At 31.5% G+C, this 23490-nt stretch overlaps 1 protein-coding gene across 3 annotated transcripts in view; it reads left to right on the forward strand.

Annotated features, from left to right (window-relative positions):
- LOC118181916 (metabotropic glutamate receptor 1-like) overlaps window positions 1-22472 on the forward strand; it is a 574264-nt gene extending 551792 nt beyond the window's left edge. For all 3 annotated transcript variants that reach the window (XM_085815122.1, XM_085815124.1, XM_035351151.2), the window contains 2 exons: window positions 3318-3393; window positions 10814-22472. In XM_085815122.1, the coding sequence (XP_085671248.1) occupies window positions 3318-3393; window positions 10814-12032 (1295 nt within the window). In that variant the 3' untranslated portion in view covers window positions 12033-22472. The remainder of the gene's footprint in view (window positions 1-3317; window positions 3394-10813) is intronic.
- The last annotated feature ends 1018 nt before the right edge of the window (window positions 22473-23490 follow it).

A 23490-nucleotide genomic window follows, 5' to 3' on the forward strand; every position in this document is an offset into this window, starting at 1 on the left:
CCCTCACTTCTGAAGGCACATAATCATCTTATGCAAATTAAATAAGTAGTACTGAAGAATTTTAATTCGAAAAGCAAGCATCGATGCAAGCAAAATTTGCATATATGTTTCTATTTGTTTAAAATGTATACTTAAACGCAATTTTAATGAGGAAAATTTTGAATGTTTTTCAAAATAGAGAAATAATAATTTAACAACAAGCAAAATCTAATTTTAATTTTTTTCAAAACAAGATGTTTTACAATTTGCTGTAAGATTAGGCTTTAAGTTGGAATATGATTCTTGATTCTTATTCATCTTTAAAGTAATAGGATATACTTCAATTCTGCTTTGTCGGCAAGCTTGATATTGAACCGTCGGAATTCTAGGAAAACCGGAACCTTTACAGTGGTTCATAAATACTTCATAGATTTTCCAAAGCTTGGTTTATAAAAATATCGTTTTTCAATTCATATGTGAAGTATGTTCGTAGTGTATTTTGGCTGCAAATTTACCTAATGGAATATAATACTTATCTTGTATTCTTCGTATCAACTGAATTAATTTGCCTTAAGGATCTCTGGAAGATTTTAGCCTAACTGTCGACTTCACGTTGTTTAAGTACTTTATATTATGGTTGCACACATTTACAATTAGATTTGACATCTTAAAACCGTGAACAAATTGATTTTATATGCGTCTAAAGTATTTATGTGTAAGTTCTCTAAAGCTTTTATAAAAATGTGTCATATTTCAAATAATATTCACTGTGTCTTTAGTTTTTAAACTAAATATTTCCATCTGAAAGTAAACTTAAAACCTTGTTATATACATCTCAAATTCAACTGACCAAAATACATTTGAAACATAACATTAAAAATGAAAACTCGAATATTCAACAGAATATTCTTGTGTCCAACTATTCAACTTAAAATGTATTGTCTATCGACTTTAAGCGTACTGCGTTACGGTTAAGATCAACACAAGCTAATAAGAAACGAAAAGCTTACATGAGAAAAAAAATTGAGCGCTGCTGAATTACGCGCCAAAATTTGCATGACTGAACAACCAAAGCATATGACAAAGCGAGATTAGTCGCAAAAACAATAACCAAAGCTTATCGATAAAAAAGCTTTAATTTTAACAATATTTCAAGGGAACAGAAATGAATTGTCTCTAGTGCGTCTTTTAATAGATATTGTGTTTAATATTTTAAATGTGATATTAGTCAGTAGCTAATGTGAAGGTAACGCAGCGCTTTTAAAAATTTAATTAATTAATTATTTTTAATTTAGTTTTTCATAGACAGTTAGAGAAATGTAAAGCAAAATATAAAAGCTGTTTCTGGCATATCAAAATATTCCCTATTAAACGCTCTAAAATGTAAACTTCCTCCTCTAGGTTGTCCTTTCTTTTCAAAATTACATTACCCAAACAGAATATACATGCTAATATCTGAACTAGATTAGGCAAACTGCATTATACACAAGAATGTAAATTATGCACATTATATAACATTTTTATGTTAAAGGCACATATTCGAGTGCTTTTATTCATGGAAATTCACGTTAGTGAAATAATCAGTATTTAACGAATTAAAACGAATTTAATTCTCTAATGTACCGTAAAACAGCAGTTTGCAAGATGGTGCATAACGGTCAATTAGTATAATTTTTCTAATGATAAAAAGTATCTGGTGGAGATATAAAGATGTTTCCGTGCACGATAAGAAACAAGCTGGGCTTTTTGCAAACAGCCAATTTACAGATTATGTGAGCACTTGGAAGCCACTGGATCTATTCTGAAGAATAATTGGTGGCACAGATTAAGTATCTACACACTAGGGAAAATGGCAATGGAACTTCCTTTACACATTGATTGGTTCGTGCAAGATGAAACCCGATTTCTTACTGCAAATATTTTTCTTGGTTTCTTGTATGAGTGTGTTTCATGTGCGTGTAATATCATATCGGTCTCCGGAGTGTTACGAAAGTAGCGGACTATGTCCCTCGCATGCCTGACATCAATCCATGTAATTTTTGTTCACTGCATATTTTGAAAGATTTGGCATTCAAATGCTTCGCAATTCATTACTCTTACCGTGCAGTTAGTTTTTGAACACGTATTCCAGAGAGTTGTAACAAATGCGAAAGTTCGCTTCCAAGAGAGCATGAAACAACAGGAACACATTCTGCATTAAACCCACTTCCCATTTTCATAACTAACTACGCATTCATTTTGTAATATTTCGATGAAGCCTCAAATGCGCAAAATACAAAAAAAAAAAAAAAAAAAAAAAAAAAAAAAAAAAAATGGAATGGCAATTAGTGCACCATTCTTTACTTGTAAAAATATGATAATTTCCGCAAGATATGCTTACATTTGCATGACGAAATCGAAGAATCTGGTTTCTGGACGGAATTTCTCGCTGTTCCCAAATTTTGAGTCATTCGAATAATGAGTAAATCAGTTATCGACGTAGCTGTTATTTTGTCTTCAATGTGTATTAGGTTTGAAGCACGTAGGTTAAATTTCATAATTATACTGCTTGATGAAAAAGCAAAATTTTCGGGTTCTTTGAATAGTGGGTATATGATATCATCGATCGTAAATATTAGACACTATTAGTTTTCTCTATGGCACTTCATGTTCACAAAATTTTTGATAGTCTTAAAAAATTAATTAATTGTTATTACTTATTGCAGAATTCTGGCTAATGTTGGTGGATATTTATAAAATCAGAATTTCCTTAATCAAAAAGTGTTATCTTATATTGAGGTACTCATAATTGTGTATTATACTTCCGTAAACAACACGACCTAAGTCACAGAGTTGTCAAAGAGTTCCCTATTTGTCGGATTATTACAATAAACACACGAACTTTATCTACTCTGCTGGATGCAAAAATATGTTGCACCAAATTTTGGTAGTTCGATAAACTGGCCTTTTGTTAGAAGCAACTTTTAAAATATTTCTTAAGAGCAAAACTGCTTTATGTTTCTATACATGGTTTGAATAATTCATTTAAAATTCAGATTTTTTGTTAAAGGTATTTCTATTATATGTGTTGACAAAATGTGTTCACTTAAGCAATTAGTAACTTAATCTGAAAGTATGATTACCAGCTGTGCAAAGTACTGGCTTCAAAAACCTCAGATTTTTTATTTTTATTTTTATTTTATTATATTATTATTATTATTATTTTGTTGAGAATTGTCAGATAATTGTTCATTTTTAAAGTATTAAGTTCCTTATAAGTGTACTTTAATAGAGGCTACACTTGGAGTGAAAATGTGCAGAATTATGAATAATTCTGAAATCTTTGATTTATTTTTTAGGTTATCCTACTTCTGCTGCAGCTATTTCCAGAAATTCCTCACATTCCACTTCAGAATTTAGTCTCGAATCCCCAAGGTATATATTTGTTCTATTTCCTACTTTAAATGAAATAATAATGTGCATTAAAATAAAATAATTACCTTTAACCCCTACACGAAACAGGATTTCAAGAAATAAATGCGTTTGAAACAAACAAGAAGCTATAGTCTGTTTTCGAGAAATATGAATTAATATACATGTAAATGAAGTACGGAGTTGCAGTAGACTAAATTAATTACTAAATTACTTACTTTATAATCTGTTATAAAACCACGGAAATGATTAATAACTGCAACTGGAGTAGAAAATTTATAACAGTATTTTGTTTGACTGAGAAACGTTTGGTATTTCTATAGAGAAATTAGAATTTTTAACTGTATCTTTTATTCAGAGGTAAGACTAATTTTTTATTTAGAAGGCATAAGTTTTTATATACAAATAATTATACTTTTTTATTTAGATTTAAAATAAGAAGTACAAAATTTATAAAATTGAAGTAATTCCTGTAATTAAAGTATACTTCAATGAAGTATCTTTCAGGAATGCAAAATCATTCTTTCATCTTTCTTTTAAAGCGCTGAACTAGCATTTAAAGCTTCCGTTTACTTACGTGTATCCTATTATAAAATTATATAAGCGAATTCAATCAAGAAACCCATTTGCGATCAAAAAGACATTTGAAAAAATAGGAAGGTCGTTTTCACTTCAAATGTCTCCTAAATACAGTAAATGTGAGATGCTAAATGTCGAGTAAATGAGAAATTAAAACATAAGCAGAGATTAAAAACAACTTGCATTTTTTTCCATACATATCGAACTGCATATTTTCAGATTTAATGAACAGAAGGTAATTTGAATTCCCAAATCACTTAATCACAGCGTAGGCTTTACGATTCGCTATTATTAATATTGGAATTAGAAATCTTGTAAAAGTATGCAGAGATTTCATTTACAAGTATGTAAAATATTTCAGGATACAAAAAACATAATTATGCTTGGAAAATCCTCAAAATACAAAATGTCTTTCATTAGTATAAATGATGGACTTTTAAGTATTCATTTCTGAAAGTTCTTCAAATTGAATTTTTTTAACAATAAATTTGAATCATTGAAACGAATTTAAAGCTTTATGTACTCGAAACGTATTTAGATAAACTTAAAGTGCTTTGCTGCGTTTACTTAAACTGCAATAGTACAAAAAATCTCTTTATCCATTTATAACCATAAATTCATTACAATAAATTTCCTTATTTATTTATATTGCAGCATTTTGCTCCAAAAGTAAAAGTAATCACATTCGCAATACAGCTAGATTTTCTGAAATTATTATACATATGTATTAATTAATCTGATTTTTTAAAGGCGTTTGCTATAATTCTTACATTCATATAATCTAAAGCCCATTTGAAAGTTTTAGAAGGACAGATAATTTTTTAAACCTGGAAGATATTTTAACAGTAATTTTAAAATCAAATTATTTCAAAAGTATTGATTTTTAAATATATCAATGAATTCCGTGTATTGACAGTTTAAAAAATCTTTTTTCGCAGTTAATTACCTCTATTCTAGACAAAAACATCCTAACAATGACATGAATGACCAATTGGTAAATATAAATTGACAATATATAGCAAAGGAATATCAGAAACAGGTTTTGCTCTCGTAGATAAATGCTAGGTAATTTTGACTTGAAGTGGAAATTCCATTCATTTGAAAGCTTCTATGTAATACCTTTATTATTACATATAACTGCATCAATAATATCTATATGTATACTTGCACAGAAGAGGAAAGTAAAAAATAGCTAAAGCTTTAAAGCACATTAGATACTGCAGTTCCAGAGTAAAGAATTTACACCAAGTAAAAAAGTTAAATATTATAGCAGTAAAAGTTAATGCGAAGAAACCTGCTGCAATATTTACAACAATAATATACTTCAAAAAGAAGAATGGATTAAGTAAAGGCTAATTTTTTTTAGAATCAAAATTTGTTTTATTATGCACGCAAACAAAAACATTTTAAAGCCAAAGAAATTATATACATAGAATTGCAAAAAATGGTAAATTAACCCAATTCGAGGTTTCCTGCGGACTTAACAGCGGAAAAGCGCAAGAAAACTCCAATTTAGCCCAATTTCCTTGGCGCGTTTCGTCAAACGAAAGCAATTATTTATTTAAAAGCAAGCGAAATTCATTAATAAATTTATCAAATTAAATTATCTTAATAAAGTTAAGTCTCAATGGCTTCGCTTCTTGTCCCGACGCGCCTGCAAATGAAATTAAAATTGTAATAAAGAACAAATAGAACACAGGAAAGAAATTCTGGTTAAAAAATTATTAAATGCCTGCAACTGTAGCACGAAAAAACCTATACTAGGTAGCATTGGTGGCAAATGTACAATTTAAAATAAATAGCTTTAAGGCTATTAGTCGAAAAAATACACAGTTTTAATGGAAGCTATATAAATGCGAAGAATAAAAACTTTTTTCAAAAGAAATTAAGATTTAAAAATAAAAATAACAAAAATAACGACTTAAATCTAGGTCCTGATAACATCAAAGGCAAAGAAAAATAGAAGAAAATGACTAACATAGCTACGTGGTGAGGAAATACCGCTAAAAATGTTGCAATAATTAGATTATGTTGCAATAATTAAATCCAAAGACATGCTTCCAGAACAGAAAAGCAGTCAAAATTCACCAATTAGGTGAGACTACGTGGAAGGGAGGAAAAAACGTGGAAAGGAAGTAGCCAATAATTCTAAACGGTCAGTAGGGGAAAACGCACGGTCCAAAAGTTTTTCCTTTTTTTTCTTTTTTTTTTTAGGTGGAAGACGGATATACAAAACTCTTATAAAATGGCGTCTTGTTCAAGAATAGGTCGTTAAAAAAATGAAAACGATTACAAAATGGCGAAAATCAAAGTGCTAATCTGGCCAAAAGCAGGTAGCATCGGAAAATATCAGAACTTTGTTAGTAACAAGTCGTAATTCTTTGTGCTAGAGGGATGACAAGCGAGTTCGAAATGAAATTGGCCCTGAAAATTAATGAAAAAGATAGGTTTGGCCAGAAAATAGTGATATTAAACAGTAAATTTAATCAATTAACTGAAGTTTTAGCCAGTTTAAGAGAGAAAACATTGATGCAGAATTAAGAAACTATGTTACATTTTTTTTATATATATATACACATATATATTATAATTTAACACCTATTCTCTATTCGTAAAAAGCTAATATAAATTTTTAATTTAATTAAGAAATTTTAATTGCAAAAATAAAAAATTACTTATTACTGCGAACTGATTTATAATGTCATTTAAATTCTAAGGGTATATGTAAATTAAGTGCACATATCTAAAACCATGAAAAAATATAATATTCCAAAAAATTAATCTCAAAATTATATAATGTAATATATTATATATATATATATATATATATATAGTACATTAAAATTGTGAGATACATTATAATATTAAGATTTTTGATATATATAACATTATAATGTATTATAGATATATTATATATAATTCGTATATATAATTATATATAATATTATATATATATATTATATATAATTCGAGTTGAATTCGCTTGCAACTCTCCATTATTAATCAAAATCTAACAATTTATCTAAACTTGTTTTCATGAATATTATTGAAGTAATATCATTAAAGCTTACACATTGCATTGTAGCACATATTGTTACGTAGTACTGTAAATTAACTGACTAACTACTACCTCTCAGGTGTTTTTGCCTTGTATAATTAGTGCTGTAGACAATTAACTAAATTATAAAATTAATATTCTCATCAATCCTATAAGTCAAAAATTAAATTAAATATTAAAGAAGTGTGTATATAAAATCATTTAATTTAACTAATTAAAATGATCTTATATACACACTTCTTTACAGACTTTGAAAAATAATACATGAAAGCTTCCGCTCTGAGATTTATAGCACTAGACGTACTTCCAGAAAGTATTTTCAATAGCACACATAACTTTAACAAATTAGAACGAAACGATTTTACACTTATCAAACTTTATTTCAAATCTGCTTTGCCCGAAGAAGTTAGGAAAACCCCAGGCTCATTAACAGCAGTTCTGGAAATTTGAATATACAAGGAATGAATAGACCAGGGACTGTAGAATACCAGGAAAGTTTTCGTAGATAAATGCAGTGTTAATCTAGCTCTAATTAAGTGAATCCTACTTTTGCGTCTTCTGAAGTAATTTTATATTTAATTTCTTTTTTGCATATTTTAGAAAGAATAGTTGGAATACAGAAAAGGTAGAGCTGGAGAAATTACCTTTGAAAACAGGACAGGAGTTTTGAGAAATAAAAATTAATAGTAATAATAATATAATATTAGTAATATATAAAGGACGAATATATATATTACATATAAAGGACGAATGGGCTTTGTCGAAGTCCTTGCGGTCACGAACTATCGTTTACTATCTTTTAGTTCGGGCGCCATTTTAGAGGCCATTTAGATTTTTTAAAAATAAAATATGCAAGGACTCAACATTACTCCCGACGGAATTTGAACTATGCTCTTTCGGATGGTAGCCAAACTTGCTTCAAATTACACCTAGAGGCACGCGGTGAGGAAGGGAAAATACTTTACAAATCTTCGACTCATAATTTAGATCTTTTCCATCTCTGAGGTTGAAAAAAGGAAATTTTTTATGTAGAAATTAGATTACAATTTTAAATTTCCGTAATCCACAACTATCTAAAAGAAATATTACCTAAAAAATAAATGTGCAATACCTCTTGTTCAAACTGTGGCAATTCGTGTCAGTTTGCTGCGGCAATCCTCCAAGCAAACCAGCCATAGCCACATTCTGACGCTGAAAGATTGAATTCGATGAAAAATCTCTGCTGCGTTTTGCTGTAAACGCTAGTTTGTTCCGTTTGAAGAGTAGGTTAGAGGAGGTATTGATGTCTTCTGTCCTAAATCGAATGCACAGAGCTCATATAGTCTCTGGTTATTTTTGTATAATTTCGAGGGTATAAAAATATATATTTTATGCAAAAGCATTTACAACATACTTGCATCTATTTTGCAGCCAGGGCAAAGTTTTAGATGATGTGAACGCTGCACCGCAGCCACCTGTATTTAAGTTGCAGAGAAGTGTCTTCATTCAAGTAATCATGAATATGAAAGAGGAGGATCATATACCATAGTTAGAGATATGTTTAGTGCCTCAAAATCATTCAAATAACGTTCAGAGATCTTGTTCGGGATTGAAGATAAAGTAAAATTAAATCTGATCTACGGAGATTAAAATCTTCAGGAATGAAATGTTTTTTAATAATTATACACGCATCTCAATAATCGTAGAGTTTTGCCTTTCTTATGGAAAACATATTGAAATAGATTTTGTAACCAAATTCCCAGTCTTATTTCAGGTTCACGTATATGTCTTTAAGTCAGAGAAAATGTGATTACTGATTGTTATTTCGAAGGTAAATTTAAAAGCTCTACTGCTACCTACTGAAAATACATGCAACTGCTTTAGTTATTCCACATAAAAAGAGATTAAGGAACTTTTCATAAAAGCTTTGCACATTTACAATGAAACAAGAAGTTTTATTCTACATTCAAACTGTTCATACCCGATGTGAAAATATACATATAATATTTTCAGTCCACACACAAAAGGTTTATGCGGAATGAGAATTCGTAAAGGTCGTTCTGGATTGAGAAAAAAATATAGATGTCATTCAAAATTGTTAAGCGAAAGGTTTGTGAAATGTTACAACTCTAAATTATAAGACGATAGCAAAAGATTAGACGATGTTTCATGCTTTTCATATTGAGACAAACATTTATCTGAAAGTGCGTGAGCACGCATTTTTTTCCAACATTATTATCATGATTTCTCTTCCGTTAGCAACAGACAATTAGGGATGAACATGGTGCAAAGTGTCACCTGCAAATATCTGCAATGATTTCAGAATTCTTTACTTAGGATAATTCTTTGATATTTAAAAATTTATATTTTTGTTGTATAAGTATTTTTATTTTTGTTGAAAATATTTTATATGTTTATATTCTTTTTATTTTATTTTAAACCGGATGAGTGTATTTATAATTTTATTTTTAATCTTTATTTTTTTTTATTATACAGGGTACCCCAATTAAATACAGTCGGCTTTCAATGATTGTACTATGCTTTCTGGAAGATGCGGTACCGTCTTGCTTTCTGTCAGGTGAATGTCCGGCAACTTGATGTCGCCAAACAGCGCAGTATTACACCTTTATGTTGCGTTGCTAATTAGTCACTCCTGACACATCACATTAGAAACATAGTGGGAATCGTTTAATATTATCACCGAAGGCCAGCTACATTTCAGAGGGTTACCCTACACTCTTTACGTTTTACGTTTTCCGGAAAGTTCAAAAATATTCTTAAAGTTCTTGTTAAAGAGTAAACGTGTTTATTATATAGATAGAGATAGGATAATTAAGCTAAAATATGATGCAAACTTATCTTTCTATTCAGCTATTATTTAGACTGAAATATAGCCGAAAGTAGCGATACATAATGTTATGTGTTTGAGACATTGTTTCTTAGTTTTTATGGCTGTTGAGAGTTGCTTACGTAGTAGGATACGTAGTAGCCATCCAAAGTAGAATGCGGGAGGTAAGTGAAACATAAGTTTTAATAGATGCTTTTCTTGAACTTTATAAAACATACGAATAGGACATGTCAACCTATGACATGTGATAAAAGCATAAGATGGTAACAGATGATAATTTGACTGCAACTGCTGCTGCGTTACACCATTCGGCTCTACTTGGTATTTTATTTATTTCGTCAGGCATTTAACTATGAAAGGATGCGTTGCTTCATGGGACACTTTGTTAGATTTTTATTTTCGTTCTATTTTTATTATCGTTCGTTATTCGTTAATGTCTTCGACAGCTACATTCTGTATCAGGATTCCCCGGGGATAGCCACATCAGGAAGACACAGTCTTGGTTTCTTCAGAGAGATTACATACCTAGGACGTTTCACATATACAACACTTAAACTCTTAGTAAAATGTTTCCTATACTATATTTACTTACAAGACAGAATATGCGTCGGCAATTTAATCATTAGTTATAAATAATATATGAATGGAATACAAATCTGCAGTGAGAGCAACTGTTTCAAATATATTACTAATATAATTTATGGCCTTTGTCGTTAACATTTAGATTATTTAAATGTTTATCTGTTTTATGAAGGTGTAGTTTTAATAAATATACATGGAGCCACAGACAGAATTAGACATATATCTTTTGTTTGTGTTTAGGTATTAATGCTTTGCAGAAACACAAATGATAGTGAGTTAAATACATCTGATTCACAATTATTTTAAAGCTTTGCATTTAGTTTTTTATGAAATGTTTTAAATTACCAAATAACTACGGTTACTTTTTCTCATTTCAGAAACCTGTCACTGGACATTGTTCAGAAGAATCAAAAAAGTGAACCAGCGAGCAATCGACGTCACAGCATGAATCTCTTCGTTCGCTTGCGCATTAGTAAGCAGGATAAAATAGCTGCCAATGTCGCTCAGCATATTAGGGCTGTTCGCGCCGCTGAAGCTTTGGATAGAAGGACGCGTCTCAGGCGTACCGATTCCTTCAATTTCTCTGGTTTGGGATCTACTATCTTACCTGTGCAGCGAAGTACCTCAAGCGGTGATGAGTCGCCAGGTGTAGCACATGATAAGAAAAGGCTTGTTGGGATGATAAAGCAGGCCTATACCGAAGAAGTTATTCCACACAGAGAGGATGTGGCATGCCAAACGTCTTACGACTTGCTTGAGGCACTTCTGCCATCACTACGAAAGCGAATAATGCGCTCTGAGACCGTTATGTCCACCCTGGCACCAGATGAAGAAGAAATGAAACATGCCGTGGCGCCATGCAAGCTCGATAGTTGCCATCATAAACACCCTTTCTTTGGTGATAGCTGCCGCCACTATTCTATATGCGGTTCCAATCATGCATCGATAAATATGGCTTACGATACCACGAGTCCAATGATCAGAGGTCATACTAAACCGAATTCTAAATCCCGCTATCGTTCTGACCGAGTTGAAATTGAATACAAAATGCCTGAGGAAAATGAGCTGCAAGATTATGAAGTGGAAGAAGTTTTATCATTGAAAGAAATGAAACGTTCTAAAGCACTTCAGTTGTTAAATAAAAAAGCACATTATAATAAATTACAAGCTGTTCTCGCCTCAAGTGGGGAAGCCTCTACTTTACCTATTCCTCAAGAAGGGGTGTCAGAAGCAAGTTTTTCACCTACAGTGAGTCAGGATAGTTTGATAGATGCAACATCATCCATCATTGAGGAAAGTGCTAGTACTGGCAGCGATGAGACACCAGGCAGCGCCGTCTACAAAAACATAATAATAAATCTAGGAGGAAATCAAGACAGATGTTCAAGGGGATTTCTCAGTGCATCTCAAAGTTCTACAACATCGGCTGCCAATTTAAATCTTCTACCAACAATTAGCGATAGCAGAACTTCGCAATCTCAAGAAAATATTAGCGAGAATGATAAAAGGGCTTCTCCTGATGTTATAAAATGGCAGTCACCTAACGGAAACACAGAAGGTGTTGTACCCAAAGCACAGGTTTCAGAAGACAGTTGAAATTAACATAATACTAAAAAAGCGCTTAAATAAAACTTTCTGTTGTTTTCTTTTATCCTGAGATCAAGAGGATTAAATAAATGTACGGCTAAAATCTTTAGCAGCTGAAATTAATTAAACTATTCATAGAAGCATCAGTACGAGAACATTCCATTACAGATAGCAATGTAATAAAAGATGTGTTCATCACAACGGCCAAATTAGTGACGTAATTTAATATGAAAATGTGACCCCTTCTAATGAAACACATGTGCGAATTTTATGCTTAGCGATGCTATTTTAATCCTGGTACTACAAATTCCTACAAAATTATGTATGATTATTTTTAAGTGATGCAATGCTTTGCGATTTAAAACGTATAATAAACTAACATCATTTGCTGGTGTTTTATACAGCAGCGGATAATTATGCTGTGTAAGCTAATATAAGCGAACCAAAAAGGGACCAGTACCTTTGATGTGATTTTTGGCAGGTTTAAATGATTATTCATTAATAACAGAAATTAATATTTCGATACACAACATTTTAATACGATGTATTTTGTATGCTGTTCTGGAACTACATATCACATGTGACGCGTTGTACATGTAGTACCAAGAGTAAGTTAACAATTGTGCATAATTTCAATGTCATCAGAAAGCATTAGTTCTTTTAATATCTTTTTCTTTCGTGTTAATGATAATTTATAATCCAAACGCAAAACCTGAATCTACGTTTTATGGAGCTGTGCAATATTTAAGGATATTATCTAATATTTTTAGTTTATGATGTTCTTGTTATGAAATCAAATAAAGGAGAGCTTTAAAGCTGGAAACGGAAACATGATAAGTCAGTTACATAGTATTTCTATTATGGCAAAGTTTGTAATATTACAGAACGTTTACTACCAAATAAGAACGTTAAAAAGTAAAAAAAAAATATTTATCATTTTAAACATATTTTAGAATGAAATATTTGCCTTTATTTTGAGGTCTAATATGGATTTCACGTGAAAATATTGGGTTGTCAACTAAGTAATTGCGGATTTTTTTTTAGAAAATCAAAGACAATTTTTTCATGGAACTAAATAACTATTGCCCATTTTGATCAATGACCTTTTGCCATCTTTCAGGCAGCATCATAATCCCACGTTCATAAAACTTCTGGTTTTTATTAGCAAAAAACCGAATCTGGTACGATTTGACATCATCATCATTATTGAATTTTTTACCATTCAAGGAGTTTTGTAAAGATCGAAACAAAAAGTAATCAGATGGCGCAAGGTCAGGACTATATGGTGGATGTGGCAAAACATCCCAACCAAGCTCCAATAATTTTTGTCGAGTGACCATCTTTGAGTCTTTTTTCATCTTTGAGTGAAAAATCACCAGAACGAAATTTGGCAAACCAATTTGACACTGCCGTTCTTTTAAGGCTTCGTCACCATAAACAGCACATAACGTTTTATGACCTTGCGATGCGATTTCCCTTTGCGTAAATAAAAAAGCAAAATATGACGAAAATGCTCCTTTTGATTTTCCATTTTTCAACGAACGCCAAACGAAAACTACGCAATCGATCAAAAAACTTTTTTTACTGATTGACAGCTTAATTACCAACTATCAAATAACAAAATGTGTTTTACATTTGTACTACGTCTGCAACCCTAAAAATTCAACTGAAGCCATCTATGTGTGAAATCCGCAATTACTTAGTATTTTTATTTTAATTAAATAACATAATATCTTGGTTTTTACTGTCATATTTTTTATCATGGAATTAAAAAAGAATTAACTAAAAGTATTTATTGCTAAGTTAACCATCACATTTATGCTTTGCATGAAATTCTGTTTGTTCTTTCACTAATCTCACTTTGCTTTAATTGTACTGTATGCTCACTTTACTCAATATGGTTCTGTATTTTTTCTGAAACTTTTTTAATGATAATACGCGATTTTTAAATATTAATTTTACTTAAATTACGTTTAACTAAAGCTGCATTCTGTTCAACTATATTTCATTTAGCTAAATGTTCTATGTAAACAAACAAAACGGAGGCTATTTTCGCGATGTGTTTCTAAACAATATTAACCCTAGATTTACATAAGTAAAACTTTTCCACCAAATCAATACTAGTTAATTTCAAATCCAGTAAAAGAAAATTGTAAAAAAATGCGAAGAAAAAAATTGTTAATTATTTCCTTATTTTCCGGAAAGAAAACATAAGCAGAGTTATGTTCTCTTAATACCACATTTTTAATAAATTGTGATTTTTCAGCATGCTACACAGCTTTTATGAAAATTACATGAGGTAAAAGCATATTATTTTGCCCTTGGAGATGTTTGCGACTTTGAATGGTAATCAAATTTGGGCTTAGGTAAGAATTTTTAATAATAGTTAAAATACTGAATTCTATTTCTGATTTAATCGAATTTGCTCTTAAAACTGCAGAAACCAGAACTCAGTTCCAAGAAAAAAGTTGATAATAAACGTCATTTTATCTTGAATATTCATTATATTTAAAATATTCATTATACACTCTTTTGAAAAAAAAAAAAAAATCGAAGCACCATGATAGAAGTGATGAAATTAAATATGTGTATACCTCATACACAGGTAGTAAAATTATTAAAAAATCAAGGTCATAGTACCTGTTAACGGCTCACAATCATCCATTGAGTGTTCACATTAGTAGTTGTTCGAACCACCCCTAGCGGCAGTGCGTGCTTGAATTCGTCGAGGCAAGGACTTGTAGAGGTTCCTAATGTCATCCTGCGACACATTCTGCTAGGCATTAATTAGTTGTCCCTCCAGATCTGCCATAATTTGTGTACACCAAATCTGGTGGCCTACCATGTCCCAGACATGCTCGATTGGTGAAAGGTCTGGTGACCTTGCTTGCCAAAGAAGAGGATCAGCCGCACGAAGACAGTCCAGAGATATGCGAGCGGTATGTGTCCTGTCATTGTCTTGTTGAAAATGGTCCCAGGATGACGTGCAATGAAGGGTAATGCAACCAGTAGCAGGATGATCTCAATATATCCAATATATCGTTGAGATGATTGGGACCGCTGGCCCCTTCTCCAGACACGAACACGTTGGTCATCTGCTTCAAGAGTGAAGCGGGATTCATCGCTGAACACTATACGATGCCAGTGTGATGGCAGCCATGGTGATCGGCTCGACACCATTCCAGACGACTCCGCCGATATTGTGGGGTCAGAGGCAAACGCCTTAAAGGCCTCTGTGAGCGTAACCCTGCCTCTGAGAAGCACCGTGAGATTTTGGACGGCACCACGGGAGGTATAGATGTGGTTCTAGTGCGTTGAATAGTCGACAATGATACCGTTGGGGCGGTTTCAGTCCGGCGAACAGTCATCTTATCTTGCCTCACATTTGTGCTCCTTGGTCTTCCAGAGCCATAATTTCATCGGCAATTTCTTTGTAGCAACCATTGCTGCCAACATCTTTGCACAGTAGTGTCTGTACGCTGCAGGTGGCAGCGTATTGCTCGGTATGTCCAGCCAGCTTCACGCAACTCTACAATGCGAACACGTTCGCATTGTAGAGTTGCGTGATCGTTTAATTGTCTATAAGTCGTTTAATTGTCTGTAAGGTCTTCGATATCGTCGTAATGGCATCTTTAGTTGCTTCTTTACCAAATTTCAATGACACCAACAAAAAAAGATAAATTTTCCGCCTCTGTTACTGGTTTTACACTTTACGAATTGCGCACTAGAAATGCGTGCTATGATCGCAATTCCTATTCATTTGCCTTGAAACTTTGAACATTTGCATGTTTGATCAAGATGTTTTTGCATGCCAAATTTCGTCACGACCGCAAACGCCCTTCTTAGTGCTTCGATTTTTTTTTTTTTTTTTTTTTCAAAAGAGTGTATTTAAAATAAACATTAAAATGGCACATTGTTTGAAGTTGGTAATATTGAACCGCCATTCATTTCGTACCTGATTTCAGATGTATCATCATGTTTATACAGTTTTCGCACTACATTTCCAGTTAAATATTTTTGTATTCTTGAAATGCACATTTTCCACAACTTCTGGTAAATCCTAGCTTTTCATCGAAATTCTAAAACTAGGATTTACCTGCAGAAATGAAGTATATCTGATTCAAAAGAATTTTTTTCCAACAAAATGTAAACTCTTTCAAGGACAGCATAATGCTTAATTATGAGATTGATATCAGTCTAATTATCTTTGCTCGTTTAATATTTTAAAAACTTGCATGAAAAAAAAAAAAAAACGGATATTTTCCCCCTAAAAACAGTACAGAGATTTCCATTTTTTTTAAGTTTCTGACTTTAAATTTATTTCTATGTCACAATGTGTTAATTAAATGCACAGAAATAGGAGGGTGCAAATAAATAAATGTACTTTTTATTAATTTTGTTCAAATTTACAAGAACATTTGCTCATACCTATGTCATATAATGCAGGAAATGCTTATTGTTTTCCTAAATTACCAGTCACTCCTGCGAACTAAACTTACGCAGAATGAGGACTGGAGTACATCACGAATGCTGCGTTGTTGCAGTGCAAAGGACATTCCTAAGTTGTCCCCTTAAATAAAGCTGCATTCATGACATGCTTATCCTCGGGTAATATTATTTTGGAATCTACCATATCAACTGTAACATTCTACTCTAAACGGCAAACGGAAATATTGCTTATATAGAAAACCTAAATACACTTTTTTATGCAAGAACGTTACTTTTAGAAACCACTTAAAAGTATTAGCATTTAAGAATCGTTTTAAGGAATTAATTGCTACCACGAAATAAGCGATATATTGAGTGTAAATTTATATTTATGTAGTTCGTTATTGAAGGTGTATGGATGTTGTGTATAAATTTTGTTACAAAATTCTGTTCTTGGATATAAACCGTGCGAATCAAGAAGACTGTAATACATTTGTTTGATTATTTTTAAGCCCTTGTCTTGTACTTTTCATCGCATTTTCATACCATTATGTGTGCTAAACGTAAAATTTGGTATTTATATTAAATACTTAAGATTTAATCCCTGACAAATACTAAAAAAGTATCAAATCATTAAAATTATTTCATTTTCTGCTGTTCATAGTATCTTCTCCGAATACTTCTCAGATAAATTACGGAAAATTCTGTTTATCTAGAATCTCTGTAATTTTATGTAAATTATGTTGATCTAGAGTCTCTGTAATACTTCTCAGATAAATTACGGAAAATCTGTTTATCTAGAATCTCTGTAATTTTATGTAAATTATGTTGATCTAGAGTCTCTGTAATACTTCTCAGATAAATTACGGAAAATTATGTTTATCTAGAGTCTCTGTAATTTTATGTTTCCATTTACATGGTGAAACCTTAAAGGTGCTCTGTTGCCAAAGATATTTGTAAAGCGTTAGTTATATACACCCAGTGACTGCTAATTTTAATGTTTTTAACTTTAAAATAATTTAATAACGTAGGAGACATCTAAATGCATTTTCATTATAAAATTATTAAGAATATATATAAATTAGTTTTAATTCTACGGGCAGAAATTTCCAAATTTTATGTTCAATTGATTAAAAGCATTTATTTTGTGTGCTCTTGTAATGTAGTATCGCTATGTCATTCTAGAGACGGTTTCTTTTCCCTAGAGTTCAGGTTTCCTTTTTCAGAGAAAATAACTTTATTCCGAAAAAGATTTTATTTCACGGATATTTGTCGACAATAAATAACTTACGTTAAATATATGTGTTTTAAATAATGGCATGGAATACTTTCCTAAAATTTGGTAACAAAAAGAAAAAAAGAAATTCTGATTTAATCTCAGACAACGTCTAAACAATATTTTCCTCCAAGCAAAACAGCATTACTTAAAAGATATCTGATAAAACAGATTTTATTTACTTGAGAGAGCAAAGGGAAAGAATTTACCAATATTGTAAGATTTTCTAAAATTTACTTGAACTATCCTCTTATGTAGAAAGAGAAATGCATGTTATGATGAGGATCAGTTCAAAATTGTTAACTAATATTAACAGTAAAACGTTTGTTTTCCTTTTTTACTTTACTTAGAGTTTACAAAGAGAATTGAAAAGAAAAATAAGTTTCGAAACTTTTATGGGAAAAGGCTTCACTTTACTTATTAAAAAGAATATGTAATTGTTCGTAATATTTTCACAAGTTGTTTTAACTGTAAATACAGAAAAAATATTTCCTTAGATTCCCGTTTAGCATAATTTGTCTAATTTTAAATCATATAACTATAAGCAATTCTGTATTCAAATATTTTACCGGGATTTCAAAAACTGGCAGCTTTTCTGAAAAATTATCGGAAACTCTGGGTAAGGACAAGAGTGACCTTGAAAAACTGATTTGACTGGACTGAAGGGTGTCTTCCTGCTTCCGCGGTTGTAAAAAACGTTCTTGTTTTCCTCGAAATCATCAGTCTTCATTACCCCCTTCCCAAAGGGGTTGTTGCATAGTGAGGGGCCGAGTTGACCTTGGTCTCTCCCGAAATGTAGGAAAGCAAAAAATTTGTAGATTTTTTTAAAGAAAAAGAGCTTTTAAAAGAAATAATCGAAAAATATTTACAATCTCAGATTTTTGCATGAATGAAGCTGTAGTGTACAGGTGAGTTAACTTCTGTCTGGATACAGGAGTAGCAGGAAACTACACAGAAGAAGGGTTCAAACCCTTTATTAACTCTTTAAAATTTACACTGCATCAACTCGACGTTAACAAACTTTGCCTCTACTTGGGCGGTAACTGAAAATCAAAAGTTGAAATGTTTAACAAGTGCTAAACTAATCTACAGGGTTTAGTGAGATACCGAACTTCGTTCCCCTTTCTAAAACTAGTGGCAGCAGATAACTGCATTTAAGCCACTTGAACCAGCAATCAGCAATTTTACCTGCGGCAGAGACGGCTACTCGAGCCCAACTCTCTAACTTCCCTTCTAAAACCTCGGTATTTAAACTTTCCTCCTCAAAGTAGAATTTGCATTTTTGCACGCGCGCTACCAAATTTAACTATTCTGGCACTGACAATTAGGGGAATGAACACTTATAGGAATGTCTGAACTAAAATTTAAATTATTAGTTAAAATAAATATAATTTTCTGCAAAGCTAATACTGTATTTAAAAGGAGAGAGATATATATATATTCAAACCGTGCGATGATTTTTTTCAATGAACTTAAAGATCGTTTCCTAAAGTAAAACACAATAGTCTTATAAAATTCGGCATAAAGGTGAGTTATAATAAAATCTCGCAGAATAAATATTCGTTCTAAAATTGACAAACTTTATAAAGGGCTGAAGGATGTTTCTTTCTTTTTTTTTTTTTTTTCTTTTAGTTTCACTAATGTCTAAACATCCATATTGATTAACATAAGATGCGAAAATTGCAGCTAATTTTGTAGCAGAATTATAAATAGTGTGAAACTAAAGACTTCGAGAGGAGCCTAAACTAAGATACGACTTCAATCTAACGAAGACTAACTTATTCACAAAGAAACTGCCCAGCTCTTCTTAATAACTCATCGGGACATCACCTGAGGAGCTGTCGGAGGAGGCTGTACTCTCCAATTTTGCGGGAACAGGAAGATTTTTTAAAAACGCGGAAAGAGGAATCGCGGAAACAGAACTAATTGGACTGAAGACCCGAAATCGATGCTGAAAGATAGCAATGTGGATTTTTGAAACCGTTCTTCATCAAAATCTCCTGATGTTTTTGTGATACTTATTAGAATAATTAGGACAACATATTAAACTCATCATACAAAACTTATTACAGCAGAGATCAATATTCGGATCTGATACAAATTCGGATTCTGGAAGAGCAGAAGACTTTTGTGCTTTTAGAAGAAGAACAATTGTTAATCACCTTTCGAAATGCATAGAACCAAATTAATGTTGAATTTTGGCTATAATTTAATTTCACCTTTTCACGTATTTATTTCATATATTATACTAAAGCTTATTCTTACATTGATATTTGAAAACAGTTTTCGATTGTGTTTTTCTAGAAACAATGAATGAGAAATATATAATTATCTTTGTTGTATGTTCTTTTAAATTATAGTTTATCATTCAAAATATCTTAAATTACTTAAGATAAATATGTATGTGTCTCTTGCACCTAAATGTAATATTTACTCAATATTCCCAAAATATTTATTTAAAAAGTTACCTTCGAATTAATAACCGCTTAATATAATTACAAAATAAAATATAACTCACGTTTTACATTGTGTCACCGTTGAAAGCAATAAGAAAATTACTACCCATTTTTAAAGTTTTGTCAGTTTTTGCTGATTATTAGCCTAAAGGGATATTAACCCAGAAAGACTATTAGTCTCGATATGGCATTTTGCATCGGATAAACGGCTGCATCACTTTTAAAAGGATTGCCACCCAATATTGTCTTCCTGTATTATATTTAAAGACAAGAAATAATGAAGAATCCGCGTAAATGTATGTGTGTTTCCCGCATTGTGGGAAAAGAAAAGATACGATAAGAGCGATCAAATTTTGAATAAAGTAGTTCTCCAACCGAATATGGGATCATGGAAGCTCGCATCTTCAATTTCGCATTTGGTTTAATACATTGTAGGAATATAAAGTACTTTTTGAAAGCAGGAGAAATAAAAAATGAGAAATGCCCTTGCCGGAACTTGAACTACGGACCTCTCGAATACGTGCCGAGCGCACTGACCACTACATCACGATGGCATGCTAAGAATGCGGGAGAAATACCTTATATGCTTCCCCTTTTAAAGGGCGACTGTGGTTTAGGGCACCCAATCGCTAAATCCTGGTGATGAAGAATCATCATTCACCATTTTTTTTTCTACTTTAGGTGCCACTGTAGAGTCATGTAGAATTATTGTTTTGAATCACGAAATTGAAAAAATGAGCAATGCTTTCGCCGGGACTCGAACCACGGACCTCTCTAATACGCGCCGAATGTGCTACATCACGAAAGAAGTGTACTACACCACTAAAAAGGCGGGATAAATACCTTATAACATATTTGATATTTTTGTAACTTTTAAGAAATTTTAACAAATTTTTGATTAAGAAACTCTCAACGATTTCAAAGCGCGCAATGCAACACACTGCGGAATACAACATTTTATCTCCAGCGTACGAGACTGTCTGTCGCAAATTCTAAATATATACTATTTTTAAATATTTTTATCCCAAATGCTCTCGAAATTTGTATGTACGTATAAATTAAAGAAAAACGTCCCTTTGGGGGTAATATAAAATCGGGAGGCTTTAATATCAAATCTGGAAACTTTCAGATATATATATATATATATATATATATATTAATTTTAGAAGTATCTTTGGTAATACTTCTGTGAATGAATAATGGAGCAACAAGTAATTTTTCACACACCATTTTTCATGAACTTATTTATTTAATTTTACAGAAACATACAATGATTACATCATTATATCAAAGTTCGTTAAATAAGTTGCTCAGTAAAATATCGGCAGCTATATGTATTTTTAACAAACATTAAATACTAAAACTTCATTTTACTTGTCTTTACCTTTCATTTGCATCTTATATGCTCCGTAATATAGAAATCCGTTATATATTTCAGTGAAAATTTTGCGAAAAGCGATGTTTTACACTAATGTTTTGATCAAAGAGGAAATTAAATAAAAATGTCGATTAGTTAACAGACATAAAAAAATATTTGGAATTTTCTGCCCTATAAGTCGAGATTGATGAAATTGTATTATTATTAAAATCTTACTCTTCTGCCAATGAAAATGCTCATGTTTTTTGTAAAGTTTCAGTGTTTCTTACAAAACTTTTGTATAAAATATAAAATAAAATCTCATTTGTAAGAGACTTGTCACAGTAACTAAGGCATTTAATGTTTCATTTGAACAGCTTTATCATACATGTTTTAAACGTGGTGAATGTTTTACGGTTTATATCACTGTACATATACATAAAATTGATTTTGTATTGCTGAATATGAGTTCGAAGATATTAAAAATCATGTTTACTGTGCGTTTATGGAAGCAAATCTTTGCTTTGATGTGTAGAATATAAATGCTTCGTCGTGATATATATATATATATAATAAACATTCTAGTCATATAGCACTTTTTTAAAAAGGCAAAAGTCTGTATTCTGTAATATTACTCCTTTTTATGTATATGGTATGCTGTGCTCAAGAATTGTGTTGCTGTACTAGTGTCAAAGTAACCATTCTTTAATGTATAATGTATTGTGTTACTTTATTGTGTGCACTTTCATGTTGATTAAGTGTTCATTTAGCTCAATCTACAATTTCTTCCATGATAAATTTAAATATACAAACCATAATTATGCTTTATATTTATGTTTACAAAAAGTTTTCCAAAATGCTTTCAGTGTTACGTAATATTTAAATGAAATTTCTAGAACATGGATATGAATAAAAATGTGTTATTAATTTAATTGTGTTTTGCTGAACGGTGTTTTTATTTTTGTATTTAAAATGATTTAAACCTCAATTTTATTATTTTAAAGGAAAATTAAAGTGTGACGCACAAACATGAAGATTAAATTTCTGAAAATTCTTAAATATTAAAATCATGAAACAAGTGCGAACTTAAAACAAGTTTTAATTACTTAAATGTATATACTAACACGACTAAAAATCAAAAGTGAATCGATTATTCTAATGGTCTAACACAGAACTTCAAATTCAATATCAAATATCATTCAAATACGTTATCTTCAGGTATTTAATATAGATTTTACAAGACAACCTAGGTACTCAGAAGGGTTAAACCAGTAAGTAGTAACAATAGATACGTTATCCAAAGTTATGTAACTGCTAATTATTTTTTGTAATAATGGTATGCTGTGGTATCAGTTAACACTTCCGCATCGGTAGAGGCCAAAATCTTTCATTGAAACATCTGGGAAACACCCGTATATATTTATTTTTGTTGGAATGAATTTCATTTCCCCATGCCAAATAGAATGATATAGCGCCAACAGTTACCTATTTAAGTAAAGCGACAACTTCTTCCTTGGGATCTTCATAGGCTTTCACCGCTGTGTGCAGTTTTCCCTTAGGACAAGATTGCAACTTCGGGCACCAATAGCTAAAGGATTGACGTTAAAGAAAGGAGAAGTACGGTGCATTAAGATAACAGAACTACTTTTAGGCGCTTGTAAAGAATGATTGGCATGTCATTTAACAACTTCCGAAAGCAATGAGCCATGCACTGGCGTGATGGGGGAAAGCACCAGGTAGAAAATGATTCAGGTGTTCGGGCGACCTGCCAATGTCAGAATGTTAAGTAAAACATTCAACCAAATATTGATAATATAATATTTTACTTAAAATCTTAAATGTTACAACTTGAGATTGATTATAACAAAATCTTTATAACTCGAACTCATAAAGGAATGACATTAATGAAAATATTCCAGAGGATTTGAATTGATATTATTTCAACTACTT

Source organism: Stegodyphus dumicola, chromosome 1 (genome assembly GCF_044657685.1).
Source record: "Stegodyphus dumicola isolate Sdum_Otavi_A_Nest chromosome 1, ASM4465768v1".
Taxonomy (NCBI): domain Eukaryota; kingdom Metazoa; phylum Arthropoda; class Arachnida; order Araneae; family Eresidae; genus Stegodyphus; species Stegodyphus dumicola.